The 27667-nt window shown below is 38.9% G+C and overlaps 2 protein-coding genes and 1 non-coding gene across 3 annotated transcripts; 1 reads left to right on the top strand and 2 right to left on the bottom strand.

Annotated features, from left to right (window-relative positions):
• Positions 1–4696: 4696 nt before the first annotated feature.
• Positions 4697–4769, bottom strand: TRNAK-CUU (transfer RNA lysine (anticodon CUU)). The gene has a single exon. It is a non-coding gene; the product is annotated as a tRNA-Lys (tRNA).
• A 2524-nt stretch (positions 4770–7293) lies between these two features.
• Positions 7294–9322, top strand: LOC147542987 (pectate lyase-like). The gene is made up of 4 exons (XM_086633295.1): positions 7294–7636; positions 7754–8405; positions 8494–8736; positions 8849–9322. The coding sequence occupies exons 1-4, from the start codon at positions 7446–7448 to the stop codon at positions 9071–9073; spliced, it is 1311 nt and encodes a 436-aa protein (XP_086489421.1). The 5' UTR covers positions 7294–7445; the 3' UTR covers positions 9074–9322.
• Positions 9323–9692: 370 nt separating this feature from the next.
• LOC147542986 (isochorismate synthase 1, chloroplastic-like) lies at positions 9693–23315 on the bottom strand. The gene is made up of 17 exons (XM_086633293.1): positions 23091–23315; positions 22812–22997; positions 14377–14627; positions 13777–13894; positions 13565–13681; positions 12944–13090; positions 12774–12848; positions 12627–12695; positions 12320–12438; positions 12146–12203; positions 11874–11984; positions 11511–11595; positions 11264–11361; positions 11092–11184; positions 10465–10535; positions 10196–10260; positions 9693–10087 (listed from the first exon to the last, which is right to left on the bottom strand). Exons 1-16 carry the CDS (start codon positions 23202–23204, stop codon positions 10257–10259), a joined length of 1716 nt encoding a protein of 571 aa, XP_086489419.1. The 5' UTR covers positions 23205–23315; the 3' UTR covers positions 9693–10087; positions 10196–10256.
• Positions 23316–27667: the final 4352 nt, after the last annotated feature.

Here is a 27667-nt window from a genome sequence, read left to right as displayed (position 1 = left end):
TTTAACTTCTTCTTCTCCAACATTTTCCGGCGATCTTATGTGGACGAGTGTGACGTGGAAATTGCTTGGTGAGGTGGACAAAGAGAAAGAAAATACATTTAATTTACGAAATTGCCATAAGGGTAGAATGGAGAAGCTTACAAAAATATGTTGGGGCCAAACAGGAAATTGGGGCCAAAACGAACTGCCGGACACAATTGGGGGCCAAAACGGCCAGTTGGTCACAAATCGGGGGCCAAAACGGAATTAACCCAAAAAAAATCAATTTAAACACATTCTTATAATTTAGTTTCTTCTCTAGTCTAACTTCTCTTCAAACTCCAATGTAACATGTCAACTTTTATATTGTTTTCGACTTAAATTGTAGGAGCCCCCGTCGATACGTTCGCCTAGACCCCCAAAAATGAGGGCCCGTTGACAACCAACATAACTTGTTTATGATTGCAATACCACCCAATATTAACCTCTCTCATTTATTCTATGATAACTAATGAAAGAATTATGATACAAGGAAAACTAGAACTTACCTTCCTATATATGCCTAGTCTTTCTTGAGTCTATATCAAGTAGTGTCAATTTTGTATGTCATTTTATAATTATCATCAACAAACCTTAATCAATTTGGTACATTTTTTTTGTTGAGAGAATTTGGTACATATTAGTAGAGGAAAAATGTAGTAGTTTAAGATATTGGAGTAAATTGAATTTTTAATATCTAATTATAGTCTTTATTACGAATACGGTAGACAATGATTACAAAAAGTTATTTGATTCTGTTTGACTAAAACATATGTTTATAATGATCCACACGTCAAGCTTAACTCAGATGCTTCATTCACACACATAAGCGAACGAGTAGAAATTCACTGTATTTTTTATAACTATCACTCTACGTTTCAAGGGGTTATTTCTGAAATAACGAGAGCAAGAAATGCGGAGGAATGCGAATGCAAAGTTATTTTACAAGGAATCAAATGAGCCAAAAATAACTAAGTTGACTACCTTCATATTGAAAGCGACGACAAAAGCATTATAGACAATCTCCAACGACATACTTCGTCGGTTTACTGGATCTCAAACTCAGGTTAAAGAGATACAAAAATATACCAAATTCCAGAAGTTTATCTACACCCACACTCAGAGATCAACAACAAACAAGCGGACAAATTAGTTAACTCAGGTTAAAGAGATACAAAAATATACCAAATTCCAGAAGATTATCTACACCCACACTCAAAGATCAACAACAAACAAGCGGACAAATTAGTTAAATTGGCGCGTATTAATAATAGTAATTGTTGTTGAGATCCTCATTACTCCATTATAATTAATACTTTATGTAAGAAAACCTCTTCAATGAACGTTTTTTTTTTTATTCAATCAAACTTTTTTCCTTTACAGATTATCTCTATTTATACAAGAATTGAAACTAATAGAGAGAAACAGAAAAAGTAGTTAAGAAACAGAAAAGTTAGTTAAGTAACTAATGTTAACTAACTTTTTCTGTTACAGATTGATGAAGCCAATGGAGGTGCCTGTAGCAGTTCGACTGAGAGTGTCTTTATTCATTTCTGCTGGACTTAACTATCTGTGGGTTTGACTGAAAAAGTCAATTGACTAGTCATACTTAAGTCAAAATTAACCCAAGTACAAAAAGCAAAGTTTTACCCTAAATCCTTATTTTCTGATTCGAAACCCTAGTTTCACACTTTAGAATAATCATAAAACTTCTGTTCAAATTGGTTGGGACTTGGCACTTATTCTCTCCATCTAATACTTACAAATATCCCAATAATTAGTTGTATTAAGACCATTTTCATTCTAACACTTAAATTGAATACTCAAAATGCCACCTAGGATTTTTTTAGTTATTTTTTGTAAAAATTCTCTCCAATGCAACAGTCAATATAGATCTCAAAATGAGGTGGCATCATTTAATTTTGGCATACTTCAAGAAGAAACTCAATATTTTAGATTTCTTTTGAGGATCTCAATTTACCACTCAATATTAAAAAGCAAATCAAGCCATCTAGAAAATGACACTTAAGTTATTTTTAAATTTCTAGAGTGTTGTCTTTTTTTTTTGGAAATTGTTGGCTAGTTGTTTTACTTTATGAGGCACAAGGCTACCACCAATGTTTTGCTACATTTTTTTTTATGAGGAATGTTTTGCTACATAATAAAAGGATTATTTTCCAAATGGCCCCTAACTTTGTGACCAGCTTCCTGCCTGACCCCCTACTTTAGCAATAATTTCCGTATGGTCCCCTTTTTTCGTTATCTTTAACATTTCGTTACTCTCTCTCCTCCATCTCATTTTCTCTCTGCCACATCATTTCATCACGCCACATCATCATCTTCACCGACAGGGGTTGCCGGCCGGCGACCTTCAAATTTTTTTTTTTCCTGTGTTCGTGATGAACAGAACTAGATCGAACAGACCTCCGGCGATGGGAAACTCCCTTCGCCGGAGTTTAGAGAGAGAGAGAGGAGATAATTTTTTTTAAAAAAAATTTTTAGAGAGAGAGAGAATAGAGAGGAAAAAAAATTTGAAGGTCGCCGACCGTTGAAGATGATGATGTGGCGTGCTGAAATGATGTGGCAGAGAGAGAAAATGAGATGGAGGAGAGAGAGTAACGGAATGTTAAAGATAACAGAAAAAGGGGGCTATACGGGAATTATTGCTAAAGTAGGGGGTCTGACAGGAAGCTGGTCACAAAGTTGGGGGCCATTTGGGAAATAACTTTAGATAAAAAAGAATATAAATTAGAAAGGCTAACTTTTGGGGTAACAAGAAAATATTTCTGATAAAAAGTTTTTTAGTAATTTTTTTTGTTTTCCATTTGTTTTTACAATCTTCATCGTCATTCTTTTTTTACTCTGGTAATGGTCCCTGCTAAACGACCATTGCCAACAAGATTAAATTTTCTTTTTCAAATTTTTGTCTCTCTTCCTTGACCCACCACCTTTGACCACCGTCACCACTATTATTTCTCTCTCATCCTTTTTCTCTCCTCCTTCCTTTCTCCCAAGTCCCATCCCTCATCATTGTCTCCCTATCCATTCTAGCGAAGGGGAGGACCCCCTTCATCGGAAAACAACTGCTGGTTTGAGGGAATCACCAACTAGCCTACTGATTTTCCAAACAATTTTCCGGTGAAGGTTTGCCAAACAATTTTCCGGTGAAGGGGAATAAGAAAGAAAAAGAGAGAGAGAGAGAAAGGGAAGAAGAGAGAGAGAGGGAAGAAGAGAGAGAGAGATAAGAATAACAAGGTGGTGATGAAAGGAAAAGCGGAACAAAAAACGGTGAGAAAAATGGTGTCGTGGTGTTGTGGTCGGAGGTGGTGGCAAAAGTTGGTCGTTTGAGATGAGGAAGAATAAGATGTTGTGTTTTCCTTTAAAATTTTGTACGTCAAAGAATTTGATAAGATTCATAATTTCTTTAAGAAAATTTTCTTGTTTTGCCGATTCACCGGTCAAATTTTTACGTCGAAATTTTGATTTTTCCCAAGTCGGCAAAGGTCGTCAGCAGATAGCCATCATTGGCGATCTTTCATTTTTTCTCCCATAAACTTGGGAAATCTGTGGGCGAACCTTGTCGACGTGAAAAGAAGAAACGATGGTGGGAGTTTGGAGGAAACAAAAACAAATTTTTTTTTATGTAGACATTTATTTTGGTTTCCCCATAGCAGCGGAAAAGAAAAACAAACTTTTAAGTTAAAGATCTTCCAAATATACATCCTTAAAATTTAATATCACCCAAATTGTTTTCTTATTTCTTTTTCGTAATCAAAGAACAAATAACAACCCAATATCAATCCAAGAAGAACCAACTAATCTATCGATAATAGCAAAAGCACTATAGGAAACTAATACGAACAAGCTAATGAAGAATCAAAAGCTCCTACTAAAATAGGGCAACTTGAAATCTCAATCTTCCTTAATGGAAAACTTCTCCTATTATAGACAATACAAACTTGATAAAGAAGAGAGGGTAGAAATGAGAGATAACAAGAAAGTTCCCCATTGGGTTTGTCCTAACTGCTCCTGTCCACAGCAGAAGAAGGTGGAGCAGTACACTTGAATTACACCATCAGTTATGGTAATTGATTGAGGGCAGCCAATGCTTGCGATTTGAGCACTTCAATGTCTTCACTCATGATCTTCGTCTGCTTTCAGCTCGAGTTGATTCGTTCTCTTACACTTATTTATGCCTAATGAGTAGTTACTTGGTTTAGCATTTGATGAACGTCAACCTTCATGAGCACAAAATTGTTCAATACCTTGAAGGCATACAGAACTCACCATTGTCGAAATAGTCAGCTTTTCCAGTGAAGCAATTACGGTTAGGTATTTATGCCTAATGAGTAGTTACTTGGTTCAGCATTTGATGAACGTCGACCTTCATGAGCACAAAATTGTTCAATACCTTGAAGACATATGGAACTCACCATTATCGAAATAGTCAGCTTTTCCAGTGAAGCAATTACGGTTAGAAAAAGCGAGGAAAAAACCTTTATATAACAGCCTAGCCGGAAGTCACAAACACGGTTAGGACGGCAAAATGGCAGAAAGGTCCCAGGTGGTGGTAACAATTTTGAAGTATGTAGCTTCACTTGATGTGGCTCAGGATACTGTCCTTACCTGCTTTGTGGTAATGGTTGCCGGCAAATTAGACTAAAAAAGGAATATGATTCGCACACCGTGGGGCTCGAACCCACGACCACAAGGTTAAGAGCCTTGCGCTCTACCAACTGAGCTAGACGGGCTTGTTGGAATTAATAAATCCTCCATCTTTCTTGTTGTGTTTCTATCATTGCCTGAACGAAGGATACATAGAAAAAATAATGGTGGTGGTCGGGAGAGGGGTGGCAAAAAGACCCGGAAGACCGCTACCCGATCCGTTCGTTCGAGGAAAAAAAGACCCGTGGGCACTCGACGGTCAAAACGGTCACTACCCGACCGGCCCGAAGAACGAAGTGGGCCGGTCACGATCAAAATTTTATGTCGGCTGACCGACCGTTTCAAATGACCGAATGACCGACCGAATTAGTTTAAGAAAACTTATGCTATAATTCTATACAAAATTATTTACAGTAGACAAGTAATATAAATAAAAGTTGACAAGTCTTTAGGATTATTATCATTGGCCGACTTATGTAACTAGTTGGACAAATAATATTTCATGTAAAGTCGACTATAACATATAGTCACCTATGTAGATATACTTATATTAAACAACAATCCATCACAAACAGTTTACTTATTTATTAATATATTTTTGTTTGGTAACGAAAATGATTTATAAGTTTCTGCAAAATTTTAATGGGAAAGTCCGGACCGAGACCGCCCGATGTCCGACTGGTCCAACAAAATAAACGGACTTGGACGGTCAATGGACAAATAATTCTTGAAAATGACCGTCCGAGACCGCCCGGTTAAATAAGTGGTCACTAACATTTTATGTCCGAAACCGACCAATCCGATGAAGTTGGAGACCGGTACCGACCGATCCGAACCGATTCCGAACCGATTCCGACCCCTAGTCGGGACATATCTAGGTTTCCACCAAAGGGTGCGAAATTATGTACCGATTTTTTTTTTTTTGTAAGCACAGAAATTAACAAAATACTCATATTCATTAATTGTTGTTCATCATTCTTTGGTGCAGCTGTTGGATACCCCTCTTAAGTCCATGAGGCTGTGGGATCAAGTCTCGGTGGAAGCAGTTTGCCATCAAGATTTACTCCATGTAATTTAGGTAATATAATAAATTTGCCGAGCTTTAGGCCTATTTTATGTTGTCTGTCTTTAGGCCTCTTTCATTATGGTTTAAATTAGGCGGTTATCGTGCTCATCGCATCTTCATGATGTATCAATGCCTTGTAACGACTAACCTAGATCGTAGTCGATTTCTCAAAAAAAATAAAATAATATCAATTATATTAATACGGGGTACGTACGTAGTTCGCATAATCGACTCATTGTCAATTTTCACTAACAACTTCTTTTTTAATAAAGACTACTAAACTATCATTCAATTAAGTACCCCTAATCTTGTTCTTATGGTGTCTTAACTAACTTCATAGCTGAAAACCCTCTTTTCACGGAGACATTGTAACCAGCAAAGTTGTATATGCAACATAATTATTTTTATAAATTTAATGAAATGGATATAGCATATATTATATTAACACATGACCTTTTGCTACGATCGCAACCATGACCAAAGGGATTATTTTTTAGTTATGAACTACCCCGTTGCTGAAAGTTTGTGGATAAAACAATTTCCAATGTCACTATCGGTTAAGGGTTATTTGTCATAGCTAAATATCATTTTCTACGTATTGTTGTTCATTGGCTACGGATGTGGGATGTAGCAAAAGGCCTCTAATTTGTAATTACTAAATTTTTTGGGAGGATCCAGGGTGTGCAGCCACAGTGGTGGTCATCAGAATTGGGTGGTGGTGGTAGGAGGTGGGAGAAAAAGATTAGAGGTAACACGAAGTCGATTTTTGGACTCCACACAAGGTTGCCCCCTTGGCCAAACCTAATAGACAAAATTCTTTATTTTCCAAAAAATATTTTAGATGTCCGTCGCTGTAAGAGACACAGGATATTCAATGTAGCGGCCAGCAGGTGGTCGTCGTAGCTGGTTGTTGTTGTAGAGAAGGATAGTGGTGGTGGTTTGCAGAGTTCTCTTCGTGTAGTGTAGAGAGTAAAGTGAGGCCAAGAACAACTTTACAAATAGTCATATTATTTTTTATTTGAATTTCTAATTTGGCCTAAAGAAATCACGATTTCGCTAGACAAACTTAACACTAAACATTTCTTTTCCCCGTTCTACCACTTTTTAAAAGAAATTCTCTCTTGTCACTTATTTCCCCATACTCGTTGCAACGGGGTCGTTAACAATCGTTGATTGCTCATTGCCAGCATCCTTCAACCAAATTATTTTTTTCATATGTCTCTCTTTATGGTGTTATAGGCCAAATTAAAACGCTAGACACGTATGAATGCCAAATTTTCTAATTGATCAAAAATTGAGGATCAAATTAGAATTAAATCTTAATTTCAAATCAGTTATTATATATATGAAAAAAACAACTAATTGAATATTTCAACTTTAATGAACTTGTAACAACCAAACAAACAATTCCATGAATAGTATCTTAACTTTCAACAGTTATTTTCAAATGGCTATACTTATTTCTCTCTCCACATTCTCTCCTTCACTTGTTTGAATCTCTAAATTTATTATTTAAAGATGAATGAACAAGGTTATTTTACCCTGACAGGCCCAAGGAACCAATCAATATGACCCTTTCTATCTAATAAGTGATTCAAATTATCAGTTTGGTCTGTTTGGGTCTTATTTTTGTTCATAATTTGGTTCCCAAAAGATCAAGAAACAACAAAAAAATAGAAAAGAAAATTTTTGAACCATGAATTCAAATTTATTGTTTTTCTTCTTTTTCTTTTCGTTCGCGGTTATAATCCCGACTTTATATGCCCACATTGGTCATTTTGATGAGGTATGGAAGAAACGAGCCGACGAAGCTATGAAGGCTAGCTTGGAAGCTTATCATCCAGACCCTTATGAAGTCACTAACCATTTCAACAAAAATGTACACAAGTATGTCTTTCTTCTATTCTTTTCTTAGGCGGTGCTTTTTTTTTTATATCATTGGCGTGAGCTAGATACATAGAACAGAGAAATGTGTAATTAGTAGCATCTTGTGTGGTTTTGCAGGAATTTTAAAGGGACGAACTCGACAAGGAGAGGTTTGCGCAGACACAATGGTCCATGTTTAGCTACCAACCCGATCGATCGTTGTTGGAGGTGCAGAGCCGATTGGGCTACTGACCGAAAGAGGCTAGCTAGATGTGCTCTTGGTTTTGGCCGGAATGCTAGGGGTGGAGTAAATGGAAGATACTATGTAGTTACCGATTCATCCGACAATGATTTGGTGAACCCTAAGCCAGGAACACTTAGACATGCTGTGATCCAAAAGGAGCCATTGTGGATCATATTTGGAAGAAGTATGGTGATTAGGTTAAGCGAAGAACTAATCGTGGCTAGTGACAAGACCATTGATGGTCGTGGAAAGAACGTTCATATTGCCCATGGTGCAGGAATTACCATACAGTTTGTGAAGAATGTGATTGTTCATGGTTTACACATTCATGACATAAATGCAGGAGGTGGAGGTTTGATTAGGGATTCAGTAGATCATTTTGGATTTAGAACAGGTAGTGATGGAGATGGAATCTCTATTTTCGGATCTTCAAACGTCTGGATCGATCATATCTCCATGTCTAACTGCAAAGATGGACTAGTAGATGTTATCATGGCTTCGACTGCTATTACCATCTCCAACAACCACATGACCAACCACAATGAGGTAAGAACATAAAATCTAAAGAAGACAAAGTAAAAAAATGTACGTAAAAATTCGTATGTTTAACACGGACGATAATAATCTGATGCAGGTGATGTTGTTCGGTGGAAGTAACAGCTTTACTAATGATACAATAATGCAAATCACAGTGGCATTTAACCACTTCGGGCAAGGACTAGTTCAGAGAATGCCAAGGTGTAGGTATGGGTTTGTTCATGTCGTTAACAACGACTATACTCACTGGCTTATGTATGCTATAGGTGGTAGTCAAAAGCCTACCATTATCAGCCAGGGTAACAGATTCATCGCTCCTCCTAACGTAGCTGCAAAAGAAGTAAGAACACAACCCACATTTCTCTTATCTTATCTCTATCTCATTTACCGATCTTTTACCATAGAAACATATGTGTATATAATATATATGGTGGTGTTGGTGGTGGTTGCAGGTGACAAAGAGAGATTATGCAGAAGAGAGTGAGTGGAAGCAATGGACATGGAGATCACAAAACGATTTGATGATGAATGGTGCCTTCTTTGTTGAGTCGGGTAACCCAAACCCTGTCTTGCCATACACAAAGGCAGAGGTGATAAGTGCAAAGGCTGGAACATTCGTTACAAGACTTACTCGCTTCTCAGGTGCCCTTAACTGTCTGCCTGGCAAACCTTGCTAGAATACTTTTTTACGAACTATTATTGAAGCATCATTAAGTAAGAACAAACACATTTGGACAAAGACTTGGTTTGATCAAGATGTACAGAGAGATGAAGAATGAGTGTTCAGGTTGTTGTTGATATTTCATTGTTTATGTTTATTTGTTCTTGGGTTTTCGTATGTCTAGGAAATGTGTTAAAGGAAGTGAGAGTGAGGGGGCTAATTGATTTCTGGAATATATTTTTATTATACTTTTGTGTTTGATCTCTATCTCTTTCTACATATATACCTATATATTTATACACGACGGGATAAATCTATCTACCTGCCCTTGCACACAAACGCGCACACAGACACACTTTTGTGATCGTTGCCTAACTCCCCTTGAAAACCAGCTTACAAGGAAAGGCTTGCCCACAGCCTATCTACTTCGCAAATTCTAGTGCCCAGGCGATGTGGGATGATGCTAATACTTCCCCTCAACTCCAGGGGTGTTGTCTCAGGTTCCAAGTCCCGATCAATCCACGAGACACTAGCTCTGATACCATGGTAGAGCCCATTGAGCCTAACTTTCCTTGAAAACCGTTGCAATTTCTAATGCCCAAATGATGTTTCATAATGTTAATAGTAAGAATCGATTGAAGGAAAGAAAAAGAAAAATAATATAATTTCTACCATGAAAAGAAAATGATCACCAACTATACTAACACGAGTGTCGGGGAGGCATACAGTATTGCAAGTTTTTGTTTTTCCTTATAGATAACTTTATTTTATGCAATACAATGGTGTAACAATGAAATGTGAAAGAAAATAATAGAATAACCCAAAAATATAGATGACATGATCTGAAACTCAAAAAACTCTGACCTGGTTGTCCTTTGTAGTTGACAGCCAGCTCCGTCAAGTGAACAGGATAATCGGATACCAAGATTGTCGTAGCTTTGCTCATATGTAGATTAAACCATGATAATCGAACAACTTTATACCAACATATTAAATGAATATTCACACTCTCTGCTCTTTATAACACCATCTGTTGACAAACACAAGTTTTTTTTTTATCTGAATAATAGTTATGATTAGCCTATAAAGTTAGCTATTCTCAATAAGAAAACCAACTCTTACATACTTCTGATATTACCTTACAAAATTTCCTTTGTATGGTAAGAATGAAATCAATTCTTCTGTACAACTGCATCATTTTATCTGAAAGGGGAATATAAATGTCATCATGGCCATAGAAAGCAATGAATTAGTGTCGGTGTCTCGTATTTGGTTAGCGTGATTGAGTATTTAAACAAACTTTAAGATGCATATTTGAGGTGAAAGAAAATCTTTAATTCTTTCACAGATGAAAACTTGAAAAAATTATTGAATTTGGTTGTATTAGGAGATAAGTTGAACGGCAACCTTCTCAATTGATTATCACTTTTCTCCATTTCATCGCATCTAGACATCTCACGCAGTCTCAACTTTGTGAACTGCACAAGACAACACCAATGTAAAATTACCAAACAAGAACTTCTTTATTTGACATCATGTTTGAATTGCGGGTTTCATCCCGCATCTTTGTCCTTTCTATATTTATGAAGTGCAAAATCTAGGCAACTTTCTGCTTGCTTGTCAGTTTTCAAGGAGAGTTATGCTCAATGGCCCTTGAAATGATACCAAGTTGGTAGTTGGTACTGGGGGGGATGGGTCTCCATCCAGTTAGAGGGTGAGGGGTGCCAAGTGACTCCATCCCTAGCATTGAGGAGATGTGTTGGTATATTCAATATCATGTTGCATTGAGAGACAGAGGAAACTCTTTGCTCGCGATCAGTTTTCGAGAGATAGTGCCTGTTCCTTAACATGATACCAAGTTGCCATGGACCGGTGTTCAGCCCGCGTGAGAGGGAAAGGTGCGGGTGAGGTGGGGTGGGGAAGTGTTTGTATTAACCCATGTTATGTTGCATCGACACTTTCCTTCTAAGCCAGATATAAAGGATAGTCAGGCCCAATGGGTTCTAACATGAGTGTAGAGTAAGGATTGCAAACCTGGGATGTCTTCAGATCCAATTCTTCCCACTCCAATGATGAATTAGTTCCTTTAACTATCCCTGCTCCTGCATAAATTAATGCTCCAAACCCCTACGATGATGAGAGTAAAACTTCTTAATCATACAGTTAAGAAGGAGAACTTTAATTGAGGAATACCGACTAAACTCACTTTTTCCACTAAGGCTGATCGTATTCCAACAGCAAATTCGGTCTCATTTCCACCAAACCAACCAACTGGTCCAGCATACATTCCTCGATCAAACATTTCTGAGCAAATGCAACATCAATATCATTTATATACGTATAAGTTCTTGGGTTCTCAATTCCCGCGACAATGATGGTGCTCGATCAACCTAAGTTCTAAGAGTTTGGACTCGACATAAACTTCTTTTTGTAACACAGTGCTGCGTACATACCAGTCTCTGCTATAAACTGGCGAGCGACTTCAGTTGGAAATCCACAAACTGCTGGACTTGGGTGAAGAGACGATAATATGTCAAACTGAAATTAAAGAAAATAAAAGAAGCTTATCAAGATTTAACGGTCTGCTTCTTTCTGATTATAAGAGCACAATGTCAGCGTCATTACTAGCTTGTGCTTAGCGTGGGATACATGCATGCAGGAACAAAAATGGTAAGATAGGAAAACCCGATTTAGAGTTCAATGAAGAAAATGCATAAAGGTCTGCAGATTATATCCTAGCGAAAAAATGGCTCCGGCATTTGACTATGTTTCAACAAAATAGTAGTGGTTAAATATGTTTGCATGTGAGAACTTACCTCATCGTCTTCATCTTTTAATCTACCTAATAATTGGGCATACAAGTGTTGTACTCTTGGAAGTTTTCGAATTGTTTTCCTTGGTTCTACCAATACCATGTCGCATATATCCTGCATGAAACAGTTTTTTAGGAAACAAAATCACAGTAAAGCAGTGATGTCCAAAAAGATTAAATTAAAGAATATGTCAACAACCTCTAAAAAAAGAAAAAATCCAAATTAGATCATTAAATAAGATTCTAGTCCCTACAAAAAAATCGGAAGAAACTTGCCTCTAGCTTTCTTCTAATGCTCTCGCGTACTATAGTAAACTCAAGGTGGTCTTTGGGGCTGCAAAATGAACAGATAATAGCGACATAACAGAAATCGAAAGTTAACTCGAAGAATTGGAGTTACTTATATTATCGAGATGATGTATTTATGTAGTCTGGAAGTTAATGACAAACCTCTCAAGTAAATCATTTTCTATTCGAAGGTCTATAGACTTTGATTCTCCCCGGGCACGGGTTCCAGCTAAAGCCTCGCTTGAAATGTTGAGGCCTTTTCGGTGAAATAGTTGCTCTGGCTATTCACAAAATTCGCACATGTAGAATATTTAGATTTTAGAAGGAAAAAAGAAAGTTATTTGCAAAGGTACTATGCAGTTAGAAAGAAAAGGAAAGTTATATGCAAAATTCCGCCCATGATGATATTGAAAGAAGGAAATGAAAAACGGGTGTAAGCTTCATTGACGTTAAACTGATTCAGACATACAGTGTTCCCAATAAATGCCGGTGAGTCAGGTGGTTGAATACAGAATTGGTAAGCGTTTTGTCCTTCAACCTGCATAAAAAACACGGTTATTTAACTAGACAATGAGTGCTAAAAGAAACTGTTACAAAATTAAGAAGAGAAATAAACCTGTAAATGTGCTAACCATGTTACAGGATCAATATCAGAAGTAGTAAGAACTCTACTACTTCGTGCCAGAACGACCTAGATTTCCAGAATTTAAACTTGATAAGTCAAAATAAGAGGAAAAAAAAAACAAGAAAAGAAAGATAGAAACTATGGAGAAAATGCTCTAATACCTTAACCAGATCTGAATTGTTTCTATTTATCATCTCCAAAGCTCTAAAGACAGCAGCATCCCAAGATATCTTGCTAGGGACATGATTATTACTAAGGATTAATGTTCTTGGAACTTCCCTATGTAGCTTCCCAACAGTAGACGAGACCTACATAAATAGAAACTTTGTCAATTACCTTTGAATTGATAATATAGATTGTCAGAAATAAAACCAGGCAACGTCACACTCTACCTCCTTACCTACCGTATACTGGCTACCCCGTAACCTTTCTGGGTGTGTTTGTGATTCAGTACCCAAATTTGGCGTACTGGAATGTTAAATCTTAATAAACATAATTTCGTTGTAAAAATTTACATGTTCGACTGGTTGAGTAGTAAACATCAAGATTTTAATATGGAGATACAATGTCCAAGAGTTTAACTGTTATAAACTTATATATGCATCGAGAGTACATATTGTTTGGAAAAATCGTCCAAACTATACGTTAGCGTACCCGATACTCACATGGTAGTGCCTCGCGTTCCAATACACGTACCATGCACCGCAGAGATCCGTGTACCAGGTAACGATGAGACTAGGTCATCCAAATATGAGTGACTTTCCTTATAGATTCAAACTAACCTGGGAAATTTTAGATTGCAGCATCTCTATTGCATTTCTCCATGTCCACGAAACATTATCGTCCCATGAAATAGTTATAGCAAGCATAGAACTACCTTCGAACTCGTCAAACTCAACCTGTCATTCAGTTCTAGCAAAAGCTCATTTAAATACTACAAGAAAGATAAAAACTGAAATGATAGAAGATTATGGAAACAATATAGTTGGTTTACCAGGGGAACCATAAAGTAAAATGAACCAAAACCGCTCCATTCAGATGAAACACTAGTCCTTGGATCAAAGCGGATAGCGCCATATGCACGAATTAAAGGGCAGTCCTCAGACAAAAACCTAAAACAAAGTAAGACTTTAAACAGACTAACACACTTGTGCCAGTGCAAAAGAAGAACAACTTAAGATTACTTACTAAGAGGTTTACCTTCAATTCAAAGCAATGATGCGATAAGTTAACAAAATGAACTAAAGTATCGACTAATAGGTGCTATTGTGTTAGATATTGTGTTGCCTTATTCTAGTCAGATGCTGTGAAGTGGGCAAATAAAATTATCCATGACTAGTCATCGTTTGCTCTTCTGCAACTATCTATTTTTTCCTCACTTTTCATATGTTATTCTCTTACACGAGCCCAACTAAAATTTGATTATAACTATAGAGACTAGAATGCGATGTTAAACTAGCATAAAACCTAAGTCCGAAGCCTACATACACTAAAACGGCGTAACGAAATCCAATTTGTGCATCTAAGCTTATGACAGTTTACAATGATGATGTCAATATACAATGTAAACCTGGTACTATAAGTCAATGTTTACCTCTTCACACATTTCCAATCATCAAATGAGAAAGGATGAGACTGTTGAAAAAACACTGCCGACCCAACACCAGCGGCACTAAGCAACTTTGGTCCAGCTGAATTTCGGCCTTTTCCATTTGTCGAATTGAAGACCAGGTTTGAAATTGTACCCTGATTTCTACCGGAGAAGAAACACCGAGGAAGCTGCTGCTGCTGCTGATTCTGAGCTTGAAGCCAAGCAATGGCATCTATTTGTTGTTTAATAGGAACCTCAATAATACCAAAAAATCTCAAAATTTAGTTATACTTTTCCACCATTCTTTTTTACTCTGATTTTGCTAACACAAACTATAGCTGAAGTATTTAGTAATCTGAACAATACCGTTAAGTTAGTTATGTCACTTCTTAAGAAATTCCTAGTACCTGTTGTTTCTATATGGGTGCCCACTTGTGTTCAGAATAATAAGACTACACTATTAGCCTAATCAGGTAATTGATCCTAGATGAAACCAAGTGGGCTTTCATCCGACTATCCATTACCTGATTCTGCATATCAAGATATTCATTTCGATCACAAAAGACAGCTGAATGGAGTTGCACCAAATTTCACTTCAGAGCATTAAGTCCGAATAGTTATATTCGAAATGAAATAGAAACTTAGTAAGACCTGAGAAGGAAGAAAAGCTGGACAAAGAAAAAACATAAGGACTAAAATTTTAAGGTTTTGGTAAAAGTATCCTCCATTCTCCTTAGTAGAAAAAGTTTTACTCTCCCCACTCCCAATTTTCCTGCTTACAAAAAGGAGTTGACCACATTACCAGATAGGAATTAGTTCCACGAAAATTCAGGTGTTTCTTGAATCCTGATGTAGTTTGAGTCATGAAAGAAAAGATCTTAGTTTGGAGGTTAAGAGAGGTTGGGGTACTTCTTGCTGTGTTTATAGCACAAAATCACAACTTCATATAACATATTTCTGGGTGTTCCAAGTCCTAAAAACAGCTCAATTACGAACGGGCAAATTTTTATCAAAGTATTTTGAACAACTGCATATGATCGGCTGTAGTTTGGAAACCATTACATTTTTTTAGAGTTTAACTTACGAGTGAATGAGATGCTACAAACTAATTTTTTTTTTCAAATTTGTGCTTAAAACGGTAATACGGCTCTAAGATTATTGTTGCTACTGCGTGAAAAGGAAAACAATCACTATTATATTTATAATGGGGTAGTAGCAAAAAGAAAAACATAAATTGAAAACGACAAATTTTACAGATGATAATTTTTATAACAATAAAGAAGGTAATGTAACATGACACTGTCATATTATCATTACAGCAAAAAAGAATCATAACAATGATATTTCTATGGAAACATGGTAACGTTGAAAAACTATATAAAAACAGTTATAATGGTTAAGAAAGCGAGAAACTATCAGTATAATAGTTGCAAAGAAACGTGTATTTTCCTCTTAGTTTCTTTCTCATTCGCGGAGCAAAGAAAGCGGGCTTCGCCCCAGCAGCCGCTATCCTTGGGAAACAAAAAGAGCTACCAAAGGAAAGGGATGCGGTCTCTCCTTTGGTCTTTGGAGAGGAGAGGGCAAGTCATTCTATTCCATCAAGGGGTCGGTCGGATTGGAGCAAAGGCAATTGGTTCAGTCACTTTCGGCCACCAGAGGGAAGCTCACTGGCTGTTGCGCGTTAGCCAACTATCTGGCTTTTGGTCTCTGCTGTCTAACCGAAGAGAAGTAATTAAATGACTGGTCCTAGCCCAAGGAAGTAATTGCAACATAACTTGGTCCCAATCCTTAGCTTCCATAGCTGTTGTATTCTCCCAGTCAAGGAACGCTTGGAAAGGGATAAGGGGGATATGCACAGGCTGCCTCCCAAGCATTTGATCCTGGAACAGAAGACATTAGATCCAAATTTGGGCTCAGTACCTCCATTAGGTCACTGACTCCCATTTCCGTTGATTGGACAACGGGCCTTAACTGCCTCCCAAGCATTTGAGGGCATGAACTTTCAATCGTCAACTTAGATAAGCGACCGACCACTTATAAGATAAGAGGGCAGAAAGCCGACCTAACAGAGAATTGTCACCACTTTTGAACAAGGTAATCATACCCTTGGGAAGACCTACTTCATAGCAAACAATGTTGCCATGATTGAATATAGAACAAGATTAAAGATATGTAACTCACTAAAACTCTACCAAACAACAGCCTCTTACTCTCTCTACCCCCATAACCGAAAATAGTGTACACCCTCTAAATTGATAACAACCCTCGTAGATACTGGGCCATATAGATAAACAAATCGGGTCAAAATCTAACATTTTCTCGGGTCCCAAACCAAATTAGAAATCTACCCATTTTCAAGACACTTTCAACACTAAATATAATAACAGTGGCGTGGCTGAGATTTTGGAGGCCCTATGCGAAATTTTGATCGAGGCCCCTGACAATTTTTTTTTCAAACACGTAATATATAAAAAAAAAATATAGAACATACCATTATATCTTTAACGACATCATACAAATAGATATTATGCAAGAATTTATGCGTGAATGATTTCACTCTGGTCCGTTTCACCCTACAAGCACTTTTCACCTTCGCTACCGATTTCTTAAAAAATTTGAAATGCAATAATGTATCAATATTATAATTTTATGCTAGATTGCACAATATATTCACGATTATATAATTGATGTTCAACCATAAGAATTATGAAGAGTATTCATATAACAAACTAAATATGTGATTCAAAGAGTTATAAAAAAATAGTTTTTGCATTAATACATATAAAGAAATATGTATATTTCATAGTGAAACTAAACCTATAAAATATCGAAAAAAGTTTGTGCGTAAAATAGTTATCTGTTTAAATTCTTAGAGTGCCCATATACCATGGTCCCTGTGTCACGACCATATTCTTGGAGTATGCATATGGTGTGACGTAGTGCTAGGATGGCACGCATGAGCACATAGGCCAGAGGGCCGAGCACGGGGTCGTATAGGGCCAGAAGCTTCTTAGGCCATGCACGGGGGCGTCCGGGGCATTCAAGACTTTGACAGGGGTATAAAGGGTCATTTGGACAAGAGTATGCCTGGTTAAAAGGATTGATGTTTCCTTGTGGAAATAGGCAAAACAAGAAGTTTGCACCTTAGGAGGGGGTGGTCTCCCTTCCTCATATGCATCCTGCATATGTCAAGACCTCGTGGATGGGGCGCTCGTCCATCCTAGCCTTTGGGCACGAAAGTGAGCTTCCTCATGGCGCAACCCATGGGGCCGGCCTAGCATATGTGAGAGAAGCATATTGCACGGGTTCCCTTGTCATAGGAGATGGCTTGGGACAGTACCTGGAGATAGGTTACTGCGGGTTCCTTTGGAAGGTGTGTTGCATGTTCTCATGCCATGGCGAGGCGTGCGTCGTGCTAGCATATTCCATAAGGAGGATTGAGCTATTCAAGGGGCCAAACCTTGATGGGCTATGTTGGGCATAAGGTAGCTTATTAGAGATGGATGCTCCTATGCCCAATGTCCGGATGGTAGCCGAGATGTAAGATGCCGGATGCTTGAGACTAGATGGCAAGATCCGCATATGCGGCTTGGTGTGCTCCGCACATATGTTGGTATCCTTTATAGTGGGCGAGAGTCTATGACTCAAGGAAGCGTTATACGGGACGGCTCGAGCTATGCTCGTAGGTTGGGACACGTTGGTGTCATGCCGCATTATTGGTTGGGAACCAAGGTGACTTGATAGTCGAGATGCTCCGAATATGTTCGGGAAGGCTGGCTATGCGTTAGGAGGGAATGCATAGCGCCGCACGGCACGTTAGGATTTGATATTCCGCACTATCGACCCGTGTCTATGAGGATAATATGCCGGGTCGACCTAACGGGACAATAAGGCCGTGACAATTGGTATCAGAGCTTGAAGAGCAAGCTAATGGATGGTGTTCTGATCCCAGTGATAGTTGGATTCAGAGCTTAGAAGCTTACGAGATATGTTCCAAGAGCCTATGTGGTGGCAAATGGATATATGTTGGGAGCTTGTAAGGGAAAGCAAGATGATATATACCTCAGAGCATGTGGTATGCGAGGGGGTGTACTTCCAGAGCCTGAATGGCAGGTTCAAGGGATGATTCTCTGATTCAGTTATAGATGGTATCTATGCTCCAAGAGTGGGACGAAGAGCTTGGTGATTCTTGCACTGTGGCATGTGGTATGTTGTAGTGTGTATGAAGAGCTACGTCGAGAGCATGGTTTCCAGGAGAAGGCTTTCAGAGTGAGATGCATTCGAGATGGTATGGTCTCTGAAGCTAGTGTGCGGAATGGGACCTTTGTCAAGGGATGCATGGTGCATAAGGCGACGAGAGTTCCGATGGAAGGAATAGGCCGTATGCACGGAAGCTACGGTGGTAGCTATCTTTGGGTCCTATGTTCCTTTGAGCAAGAAGGACATATGCCGAGTTGAGATGGAACCGGATTGGCACAAAGGGTCATATGCAATCTCAAGGGATAAGGGTTTGGTGTGACTTGGTGCGCAAGGAGGTACCATATATGCTTGAGTCCTTTAGAGGTCAGGACAGGCGCAGAAATGGGATGAACCGAGAATGGCACAGGGAGTCGTGTGCGAGCTTGGTGCAATGCTCAATACGATTTGGTGCGCATTGGGTACATCGTATGTTGGAGTCCTTGAGAGGAGGGACATGTGCTAGAATGGGGCCAGGATAGGCATTGGTTGTCGTATGCAAGCTTTGGTGCAAAGTTGAGTAGGGCAGCTATGTTTGGCACGATATATGCAGAGTCCTTTGAGTGGACAACATGCTTGGTATGAAGGGTACCAAGATGGCAAGTAGAGTCAGGCTGAGAGCTTGTGGTAAGCTAGTCTGAGTAAGCTTGTTGGATTGGCATCCAAGTGTGGAGCTATGTTGATCCAAGTAATACTTGAGTGTTGGAGCAGGGTATGGCGACAAGGTGTCGAAGGCTACTCTCTAATGCTTAAGCCGAAGGTAGCATCGAGTGACTTGTGATGTTGTGAGTTCAAGCTACTTACAGAAGACGGGGGTCGAAAGTAAGATAGATGGACAGTGGACAGCATGGGGCAAGTTGGTGCTAGATCAAGTTGTGCTTATGTGGTATGGTGCACGATAGAGTTCGGCACGGTATGGTGTGAGCACAGTTGAGTTCGAAGAGAATGGACTTCACTTGAGAGTGAACATGGATGTGCTAACACGGTGGTGTTTAGTATGTCGCATGAGTGCTATAGGCCAAGACCAACATCGAAGCTTATGGACATATTGGTGTGAAGTCTAGATGCCAGATTCACGAGACCAAGATAGTACTGATGGTAGTTGGAACCGAGTTCAAGCCGTCGGGTAATATGAGGGTCGTTGTATCTGAAGTGGATCGACCCATGTTCGAGTTATGCATTGGAGGTAAGTTGGAACGTAGTTCAAGCCTACAGTGTGCAGCAAGTATGTGGTGATCGAGACCAAGTCAGCTCACGTTTGGGATTTCAGGATGGTGTGTCGTGGTGACAGTAAACATCGTCCAAGTCTGGGGATAGTTGGGACTGAGTTCATATCGTCAGATACATATGGAGACGTTGAGTTGTCAAAAGGGGAGTAACAAGCCGTATGGTGCTACATAAGATGTGTTGGAACTTATGTGGTGGTACGTTCGGATGTGTTCGTTAGGGGACACGAGCCTACAAAGATGCTCGGGTTAAGGAGCATCGCCAATAATTCAATGGCAAGTGTGTGTCTTGATGTAGTCGGAGGACATTCCCAAGAGTATGCCATGAGTGGATGGTTTGGTACCATGTAGTAGCTCACGAGGAGAAGCTACCTTACTCGCTATAGTGGACATCGGAGGCAACACGATATATTTCCCGAGGAAGGGACGGCACGGATGATGCCAGGCGCACGAGGCGCAGCACAGTGGTGCAAAGGAGGCAAGGGTCGTCGAGAGAAGGGGCGACATTGCATGAGTTCAAGTGGTATACACTCAAGGGTACAAGTAGTGGATGCTTAGGTACTAGAGTGCACTTAATGAGATATGCCAGAGGGCTAAACGAGGGTCTCAATGGACAGGCTACCAAGGAGTCAGAACGTGGAGTACAGAGGTACGAGGGTCTGATCCAGTGGGGAGGTGTCATTGGAGACGAGTTGCTTCGCGATGGCAACATTGCGAGCACATGGCAAGACGCAGGGGCGTCGAGATGCTAACTCGGGGTGAAGACAAGGGATGTCGAGGTACCGGGGTGGCGAGTTGTGTCGCAGTTTACTGCGATACGCATTGCAAGATGGGTCACGAAAGCAGAGGCGAAGGGTGACCATCGAGATGCCAACTCGAGGTGAAGCCGAGAGGGTGAGGTACCTGAGTTCGAGGAGCGGCGGAGGCTGCGAGGGAGAGGCGAACCAGTGGGGGAGCCGACATTTGAAGCCAGAGGGCAAAACGAGGATGGATGAATGGTGGAGAGGACCATTATCCTAACGCATCAGAGGATGCAATGCAGAAGATTGAGTAAATCCTGCGGGATACCTACGCGACGAGACTGCGTAGTGGAGAGTCTACCCGACGAGACTGGGTAGTTTGCACAGAGGTGCTATGCCGAGGAGACGAAGGTGCAGTGGTAGCATCGGAGTTAAGGCAGAGGATTGAAGGTGTACTCCGAAGTTTGTCGATGAGGGCATTCGACAGAACTAGTGGGGGAGCCTGTCACGACCATATTCTTGGAGTATGCATATGGTGTGACGTAGTGCTAGGATGGCACGCATGAGCACATAGGCCAGAGGGCCGAGCACGGGGTCGTATAGGGCCAGAAGCTTCTTAGGCCATGCACGGGGGCGTCCGGGGCATTCAAGACTTTGACAGGGGTATAAAGGGTCATTTGGACAAGAGTATGCCTGGTTAAAAGGATTGATGTTTCCTTGTGGAAATAGGCAAAACAAGAAGTTTGCACCTTAGGAGGGGGTGGTCTCCCTTCCTCATATGCATCCTGCATATGTCAAGACCTCGTGGATGGGGCGCTCGTCCATCCTAGCCTTTGGGCACGAAAGTGAGCTTCCTCATGGCGCAACCCATGGGGCCGGCCTAGCATATGTGAGAGAAGCATATTGCACGGGTTCCCTTGTCATAGGAGATGGCTTGGGACAGTACCTGGAGATAGGTTACTGCGGGTTCCTTTGGAAGGTGTGTTGCATGTTCTCATGCCATGGCGAGGCGTGCGTCGTGCTAGCATATTCCATAAGGAGGATTGAGCTATTCAAGGGGCCAAACCTTGATGGGCTATGTTGGGCATAAGGTAGCTTATTAGAGATGGATGCTCCTATGCCCAATGTCCGGATGGTAGCCGAGATGTAAGATGCCGGATGCTTGAGACTAGATGGCAAGATCCGCATATGCGGCTTGGTGTGCTCCGCACATATGTTGGTATCCTTTATAGTGGGCGAGAGTCTATGACTCAAGGAAGCGTTATACGGGACGGCTCGAGCTATGCTCGTAGGTTGGGACACGTTGGTGTCATGCCGCATTATTGGTTGGGAACCAAGGTGACTTGATAGTCGAGATGCTCCGAATATGTTCGGGAAGGCTGGCTATGCGTTAGGAGGGAATGCATAGCGCCGCACGGCACGTTAGGATTTGATATTCCGCACTATCGACCCGTGTCTATGAGGATAATATGCCGGGTCGACCTAACGGGACAATAAGGCCGTGACACCTGGCCCAAATAGCTCAGAGTACCCAAAGATTTTCATTTAGAACGTATGAAAAAAAAAATAAATGTAGGTAGAGGGATTCGAACCCAGAACATCTACTATGCTAAACCAAACCCTATACCAACTTGCCAGCCACTGATAGTTATAATATTAGGATGCTCAAACCTATTTGATGCTTAACTAGCTCTTAGTAAAATAGGGGCCCCTAGGGTGAGGGAGGCCCTGTGCGGCCGCACCTGTGGCACTCCCTCACCCACGCCCCTGTATAATAACCATTTTCAAATCACTTTCAACAGTAAATATAACCACTTTCAAGACACTTTCAACACTAAATATAGCGACTCTCAACAAAAAATAACACTAAATATAGCGAGCTCATGGCAAAAATTGATAGAAACATTAAAGAGAAAGGAGTAGTGAAATCTACTAAGTACAGACACAAAGTAGATAGATATTCTTTTTTATGGATAATGGACTATGGATTATGGATAAGGTTTTGCCTCTATCTATCTTTCTGCCGTACCCACAAAAACCCTCACCTTCGGCAACACCGACGACGGTAGATTCAAATGTCCGAATGACCAATTTACCCCTAACCTATACTAGGGTGGTTTTATAAGCACATAAGGGCAAATTAGACTTTTAAAAATATCAAAATTGAAGATAACGAAAAAGGCAAGAAGAATTCCGACTAAGGACTGAGGAAGTCAGATAAGATGAAAATGCTAACCTGAAGACGGATAACTCCTGAAGTAAAAGAGGGTGGATTAGAATCCAAATCGGAAATAGCCGAGTTAAGAACTTCCATGGCGAGTTTAGGAGTTGAAACAGCAGGAAAAGAACGAGTTTGAATAGTCTTTAATGGCGTCTTTGAATCTCCTTTACAACCATTCATCATCGATAATGTACAAGAATACTTCACAAAAAACACAAATTAATTGAATTGAAATGAGTTTTTGTGAGAGAAAATTGAAGTAAACTAGATGATGATTTGAGTCGGAAAACTTACAATGATTCTAGTTGGACAAATGGAAAGAGAAGAAGTTGAGAAACTAGATTTCTCGATTAGTGTTGTAGGGGCGAATAACTGCGAGACTAATTTCTCTACTGTGGCAGCAGCCATTATAGAGCTTAGAGAGAGAGAGAGAAAGAGTGAAAGTTAGAGAGAGAGAGAGAGAGAGAGAAAGAGGAAGATGGGGTATTTTAAAGGATACGGTTGGACAATTACGTAGTTGATTTCATATCAGTTGTGCAGCTTATATGAAGGCCCGATTCGGAAGGACAATTTTTCTTTGAGGGATTGGGTCATTGGTCCAAAAAGGGGGGCCAAATGAAAATCCCACCCAAAGTTGCCTAAAAATGTAAAGGAGGTCCAATGTGTCAGTTTGGGGGGTCAAAATTACGTAAAGGGCCCTTAGAAAATAAAGTATTTACCGTTCATGCCATCGAAAATTACAAAATTGCCATCGAAAATTCTCAGGAAACGATTTTTTTTCTGAAAAATAATCTGACAACCCGTCCATCAGAATGTGTACTGTTCAGAAAATTACGGAACAGCCACCGAAAAATTCCCGGGAAACGCAATTTTTTTTGGTAAATTATTTTATTTACTGGAAATTTTTTTCTGTACTAGACATACATTTTTGCTGGGCGGGAATTTGAAATTTCGTAAAAAATTTGGGCTGGAATTTGAAATTTCGTTTGAACATTTCAAAACTTCGAAAAAAAAAATTTGTGACCGGGAAATTATTTTATTTACTGGAAATTTTTTTCTGTACTAGACACTTTTGCTAGGCGGGAATTTAAAATTTTCAAAAAAATTTCAAAATTTGCCCGGGAATTTAAAATTTTCAAAAAAATTTGAAATTTTGACCGGGAATTTGAAATTTCGTTTGAAAATTTCGAAAAAAAGATTTTGTTTGAAAATTTCAAAAAAATTTGAAAATTGGAATTTTTTGTTTACAGGAAATTATTTTATTTACCGAGAAGAGATGGTTTGCTGGGCGGGAATTTGAAATTGGTGACCAATATATGGACGACTAATTTTCTTATATGGACAACTATTTTATATGGACAACTAAAAAAATTACTAATTTTATATGGACAATCATTTTAAGGGGACAACACTCTATTATTTTTCACTCTTGTCCTCTAAGAATTAGAGATTTTAATTGAAGTCTTCTCTCTTTTGTTCCATAAACCCTAGACCTTGTTCTTCTTCATCACCTACAAATTTGCAGAGAGAAACTATGGAGAGACATTATTTTCTTGGATCAAAATTTACTTGTCTTTTATTCCAAATAAAAAAAAACCCTAAAAATCATATTTTTGGATCAAACAACAAGCAAATCCATGAAAGACGAACAGAAACTGCTTCTGTTTGTTTCGAATTCACCCACAAAGAGTAGCAATCACTGCTACTGTTTCGTGGCTTTTCTCTGAAACAGTAGCAGTGATATGCAGTTGTTTCGGGGATTTGCTTCATGTTGAATCTCTCATGACCTTCTGGCTTCCACTTCAAATTTACATGGAACTCCCTTACCAACATAACATCTTCACTCCACGACATCTTCTTCATCAAACTAGTCATATTGTTATATAATTGATGGTAGTAGAGAGAGAAAAAGAGATGAGTGATGGTTGTTTGTGGAAGAGTAGAAATTAAGCTAGGTTTCATATAATAACATGAACTGAATATATATCTCCTTTAGAAATGGTGGTAGTTTATTAGAGAGAGATAGATGGATAATGGTTGTTTATGGAAGAATAAGAAATCAAGCTAGGGTTCATAACTTCATATAATAACATGAACTGAATATATCCTTTAGATTTGCTGGTAGTCGAGAGAGAGAGAGAGAGAGAGATGGGTAATGGTTGTTTAGGGAAGAATAAGAAATTAAGTTAGGGTGAATTCTTCAAAAAAAAAACATGAACTGAATATATCCTAGGTTGAAGAAATTAGGTTTTTTAATTTTAATTATTGTGTGTTGTTAATGGTCCACAAATTAGTAAGTGTTAATATTTAGTGTCCGGTGGAGTTGTCCCCTTATTAAATCAACGTCAACTAAGTCAAACATAATTGACTCGCATCGGACCCAAAAATTGTTGTCCATATACAAAAAATGGTTGTCCACGTATTGGTCACCTTGAAATTTCGTTTGAAAATTTCAAAAAATTTTGAAACTTTGAATTTTTCGTGTACTGGTAAATTATTTTATTTACCAGACATTTTTTTTTTCAGGAAAACGTCAGCATGTCCCGTCCAAGGGCAAGAGGGAAATAAAAAAAAAACTGACATTTGGACCTGCAACTAATTTTTGGGCAAGAGTGGATTTTTTTTTAGTTTACCCCCCAGATTTTGGACTGTTGACTCAAAAATCCTTTTTCTTTTTGAGAAATCCATCCTAGTCGTTGCGAAGCATTCTTACATCATGAAGATGTAATAAGCACGATACCTGCCTAAGTTAAACTAATAATGAAAGAGATATAAAATCTGACAAATTTGTCACATTATTTATATCTTTAATAATCTAAATTCAATAACTATGGATTTCACATCTAGAATTTTAGAATTTATGTCAACCCTATCGACCACTTGGACAATCAAGTGTTGACTAATCAATGTGCATTACCCATCGGGCCCATTATATGTATATCGACCATTTTGAATACTTTTTAAATTTTGCTTATATACCTAGTATGTTCACGCATTAGGCAGTTGATGTTATTTTTATTACTAAACAATAAACTTGGTCATCACCTCCTCAATTATAAAACCCACGTTACTACTTTTGGTACTTAGAATCTCCAATTCTCGTCAACCGTTGGTAGTCCAAGTGATTCCAAGTTGTTGACATAAACTCCAAAAAGTCCTGGAGGTCTCAAGTTCGAATCCCAGAGAAGGTGGAATCTTTGGTTATTTGAATTGGGATTACAGGTCCGGTCTTGTTTGAGTGGGCGGTTATCGAGCTTATCACATCTATGATGTATCAATGCCAAATGTAACGACAAGTAGATTGTAGTCGACTTCCAAAAAAAAAAAAATCTTCAATTCCCTGTGTATATTGACCGAGTTATTTCTTTTTTTTGCCCCTCGTTTGTGACCAGGTTCTTTTGTAGGCTCTTGTTTTTCGTAAATTCAAAATTGGTTCCTTTTGTTAACACCATCAGTTAACTTTACTGAATAATTTTTTTTTGTTTCCATAATTATCTTTCTTATAAAAGTGATTTTGCTAATTTAAATTGGTCCCTTGTTAAATATTGGTGAATTCCCAAAAAATCCAACTTGTTTAGAACAAACTAGGGGGCCAAAATTAAGTTCATTTTAAGATATTTTACAAACATTAAAGACACCTCGTCTCTCCATCTTTTTCCTCCATATCATCACCTATCTCCGCATCATCTTTCGCCACCTCATCGCCTTCTCCGACGAAGGTCGTCGGCCGGTCAAATTTTTCGACAACCTTCAAACTGAAAAAAAAAATTATTTAATCTCTTCTTTTTCTTCTTCTCGCCAGAAAATTATTTGACAGGCCGACAATCTTCGCTGGAAAAGATGATGAGGTGGCGAGAGATGATGTGGAGGATAAAGGTGAGGAAATGGAGGAGAGAGAGGGAGAGATGAGGTGTCTTTAATTTTTTAAAAATTTCTTAAAATGAAATCCATTTTGGCCCCCTAATTTGTTTTAAAGAAGCTGGATTTTTTAGTAATTTACCAATATTTAAAAAGGGGTCAATTTTGAATTATACAAAATCACTTCTATAAGAAGGACAATTATGGAAACAAAAAAAAATTAACCATTAAAGTTCACTGGTGGTGTTAACAAAATAGAGCTGATTTTGAATTTACAAAAAACATAGGACTAAAAAATAAGTTGGTCATAAAATAGCGGTCAACAAAGAAATAACTCATTTTTAGCAAAGACTGACAAATTACCCTTAATTTCTTCTATTCAACTTTTAAATGTAACGAGACATATTTAAATAGAATTCGATCAATTTCTTCAAAACTTGTCAATGGTTAGATATAGTTTAAGATGGTTGTGCCCACCCCACCCCGCCCATACCCCATGAAGCTAGCACGTCATGTTTCACTATCCACAACATCCTTTATGCAAGATATTTTATTCTTTTGTACGACCAGAACCTGTTCGAAAAGTCCTATAGTCTTTGAAATATACTCTCCGGAAAAACCTGAGCCTAGAACTAATGTAACCATGGTGCCCGAGCTCGGTCTGTTTTCCACCCCTATGGGTGGGTCGTACGAACACATTATTTTTTCTCGGCATCAAATTTAAAAAATAATAAAGGTACCTCTCTGTGCATTCCTTGGTGTATTTCATTACTTAGGTGGTTAGTGAAACAAAGGGTATTTTAGTCATTACCCTTTGTCAATTAGGGGAAGTGTACAAGAGAGACCCCCTATCCTCTTTGAAAGACTTTTGTATGGGGTGGGTTTGAGATGGATCACCTTCCTACCAAGCCAGTAGTTAATAAACGAGCCAGGACAAATCCGCCCTGATAAATAGTCGAGAGGAGATTTTGTTAATGGGTTCTCGTGTGACCTGTTTTTAAGCTCAAAAATAG

Source organism: Eschscholzia californica, unplaced genomic scaffold, assembly GCF_041429995.1.
Source record: "Eschscholzia californica isolate CP2 unplaced genomic scaffold, dmEscCali1.0.p SCAF_4, whole genome shotgun sequence".
Taxonomy (NCBI): Eukaryota; Viridiplantae; Streptophyta; class Magnoliopsida; order Ranunculales; family Papaveraceae; genus Eschscholzia; species Eschscholzia californica.
This window is presented reverse-complemented; position numbering and strand designations above follow the sequence as displayed.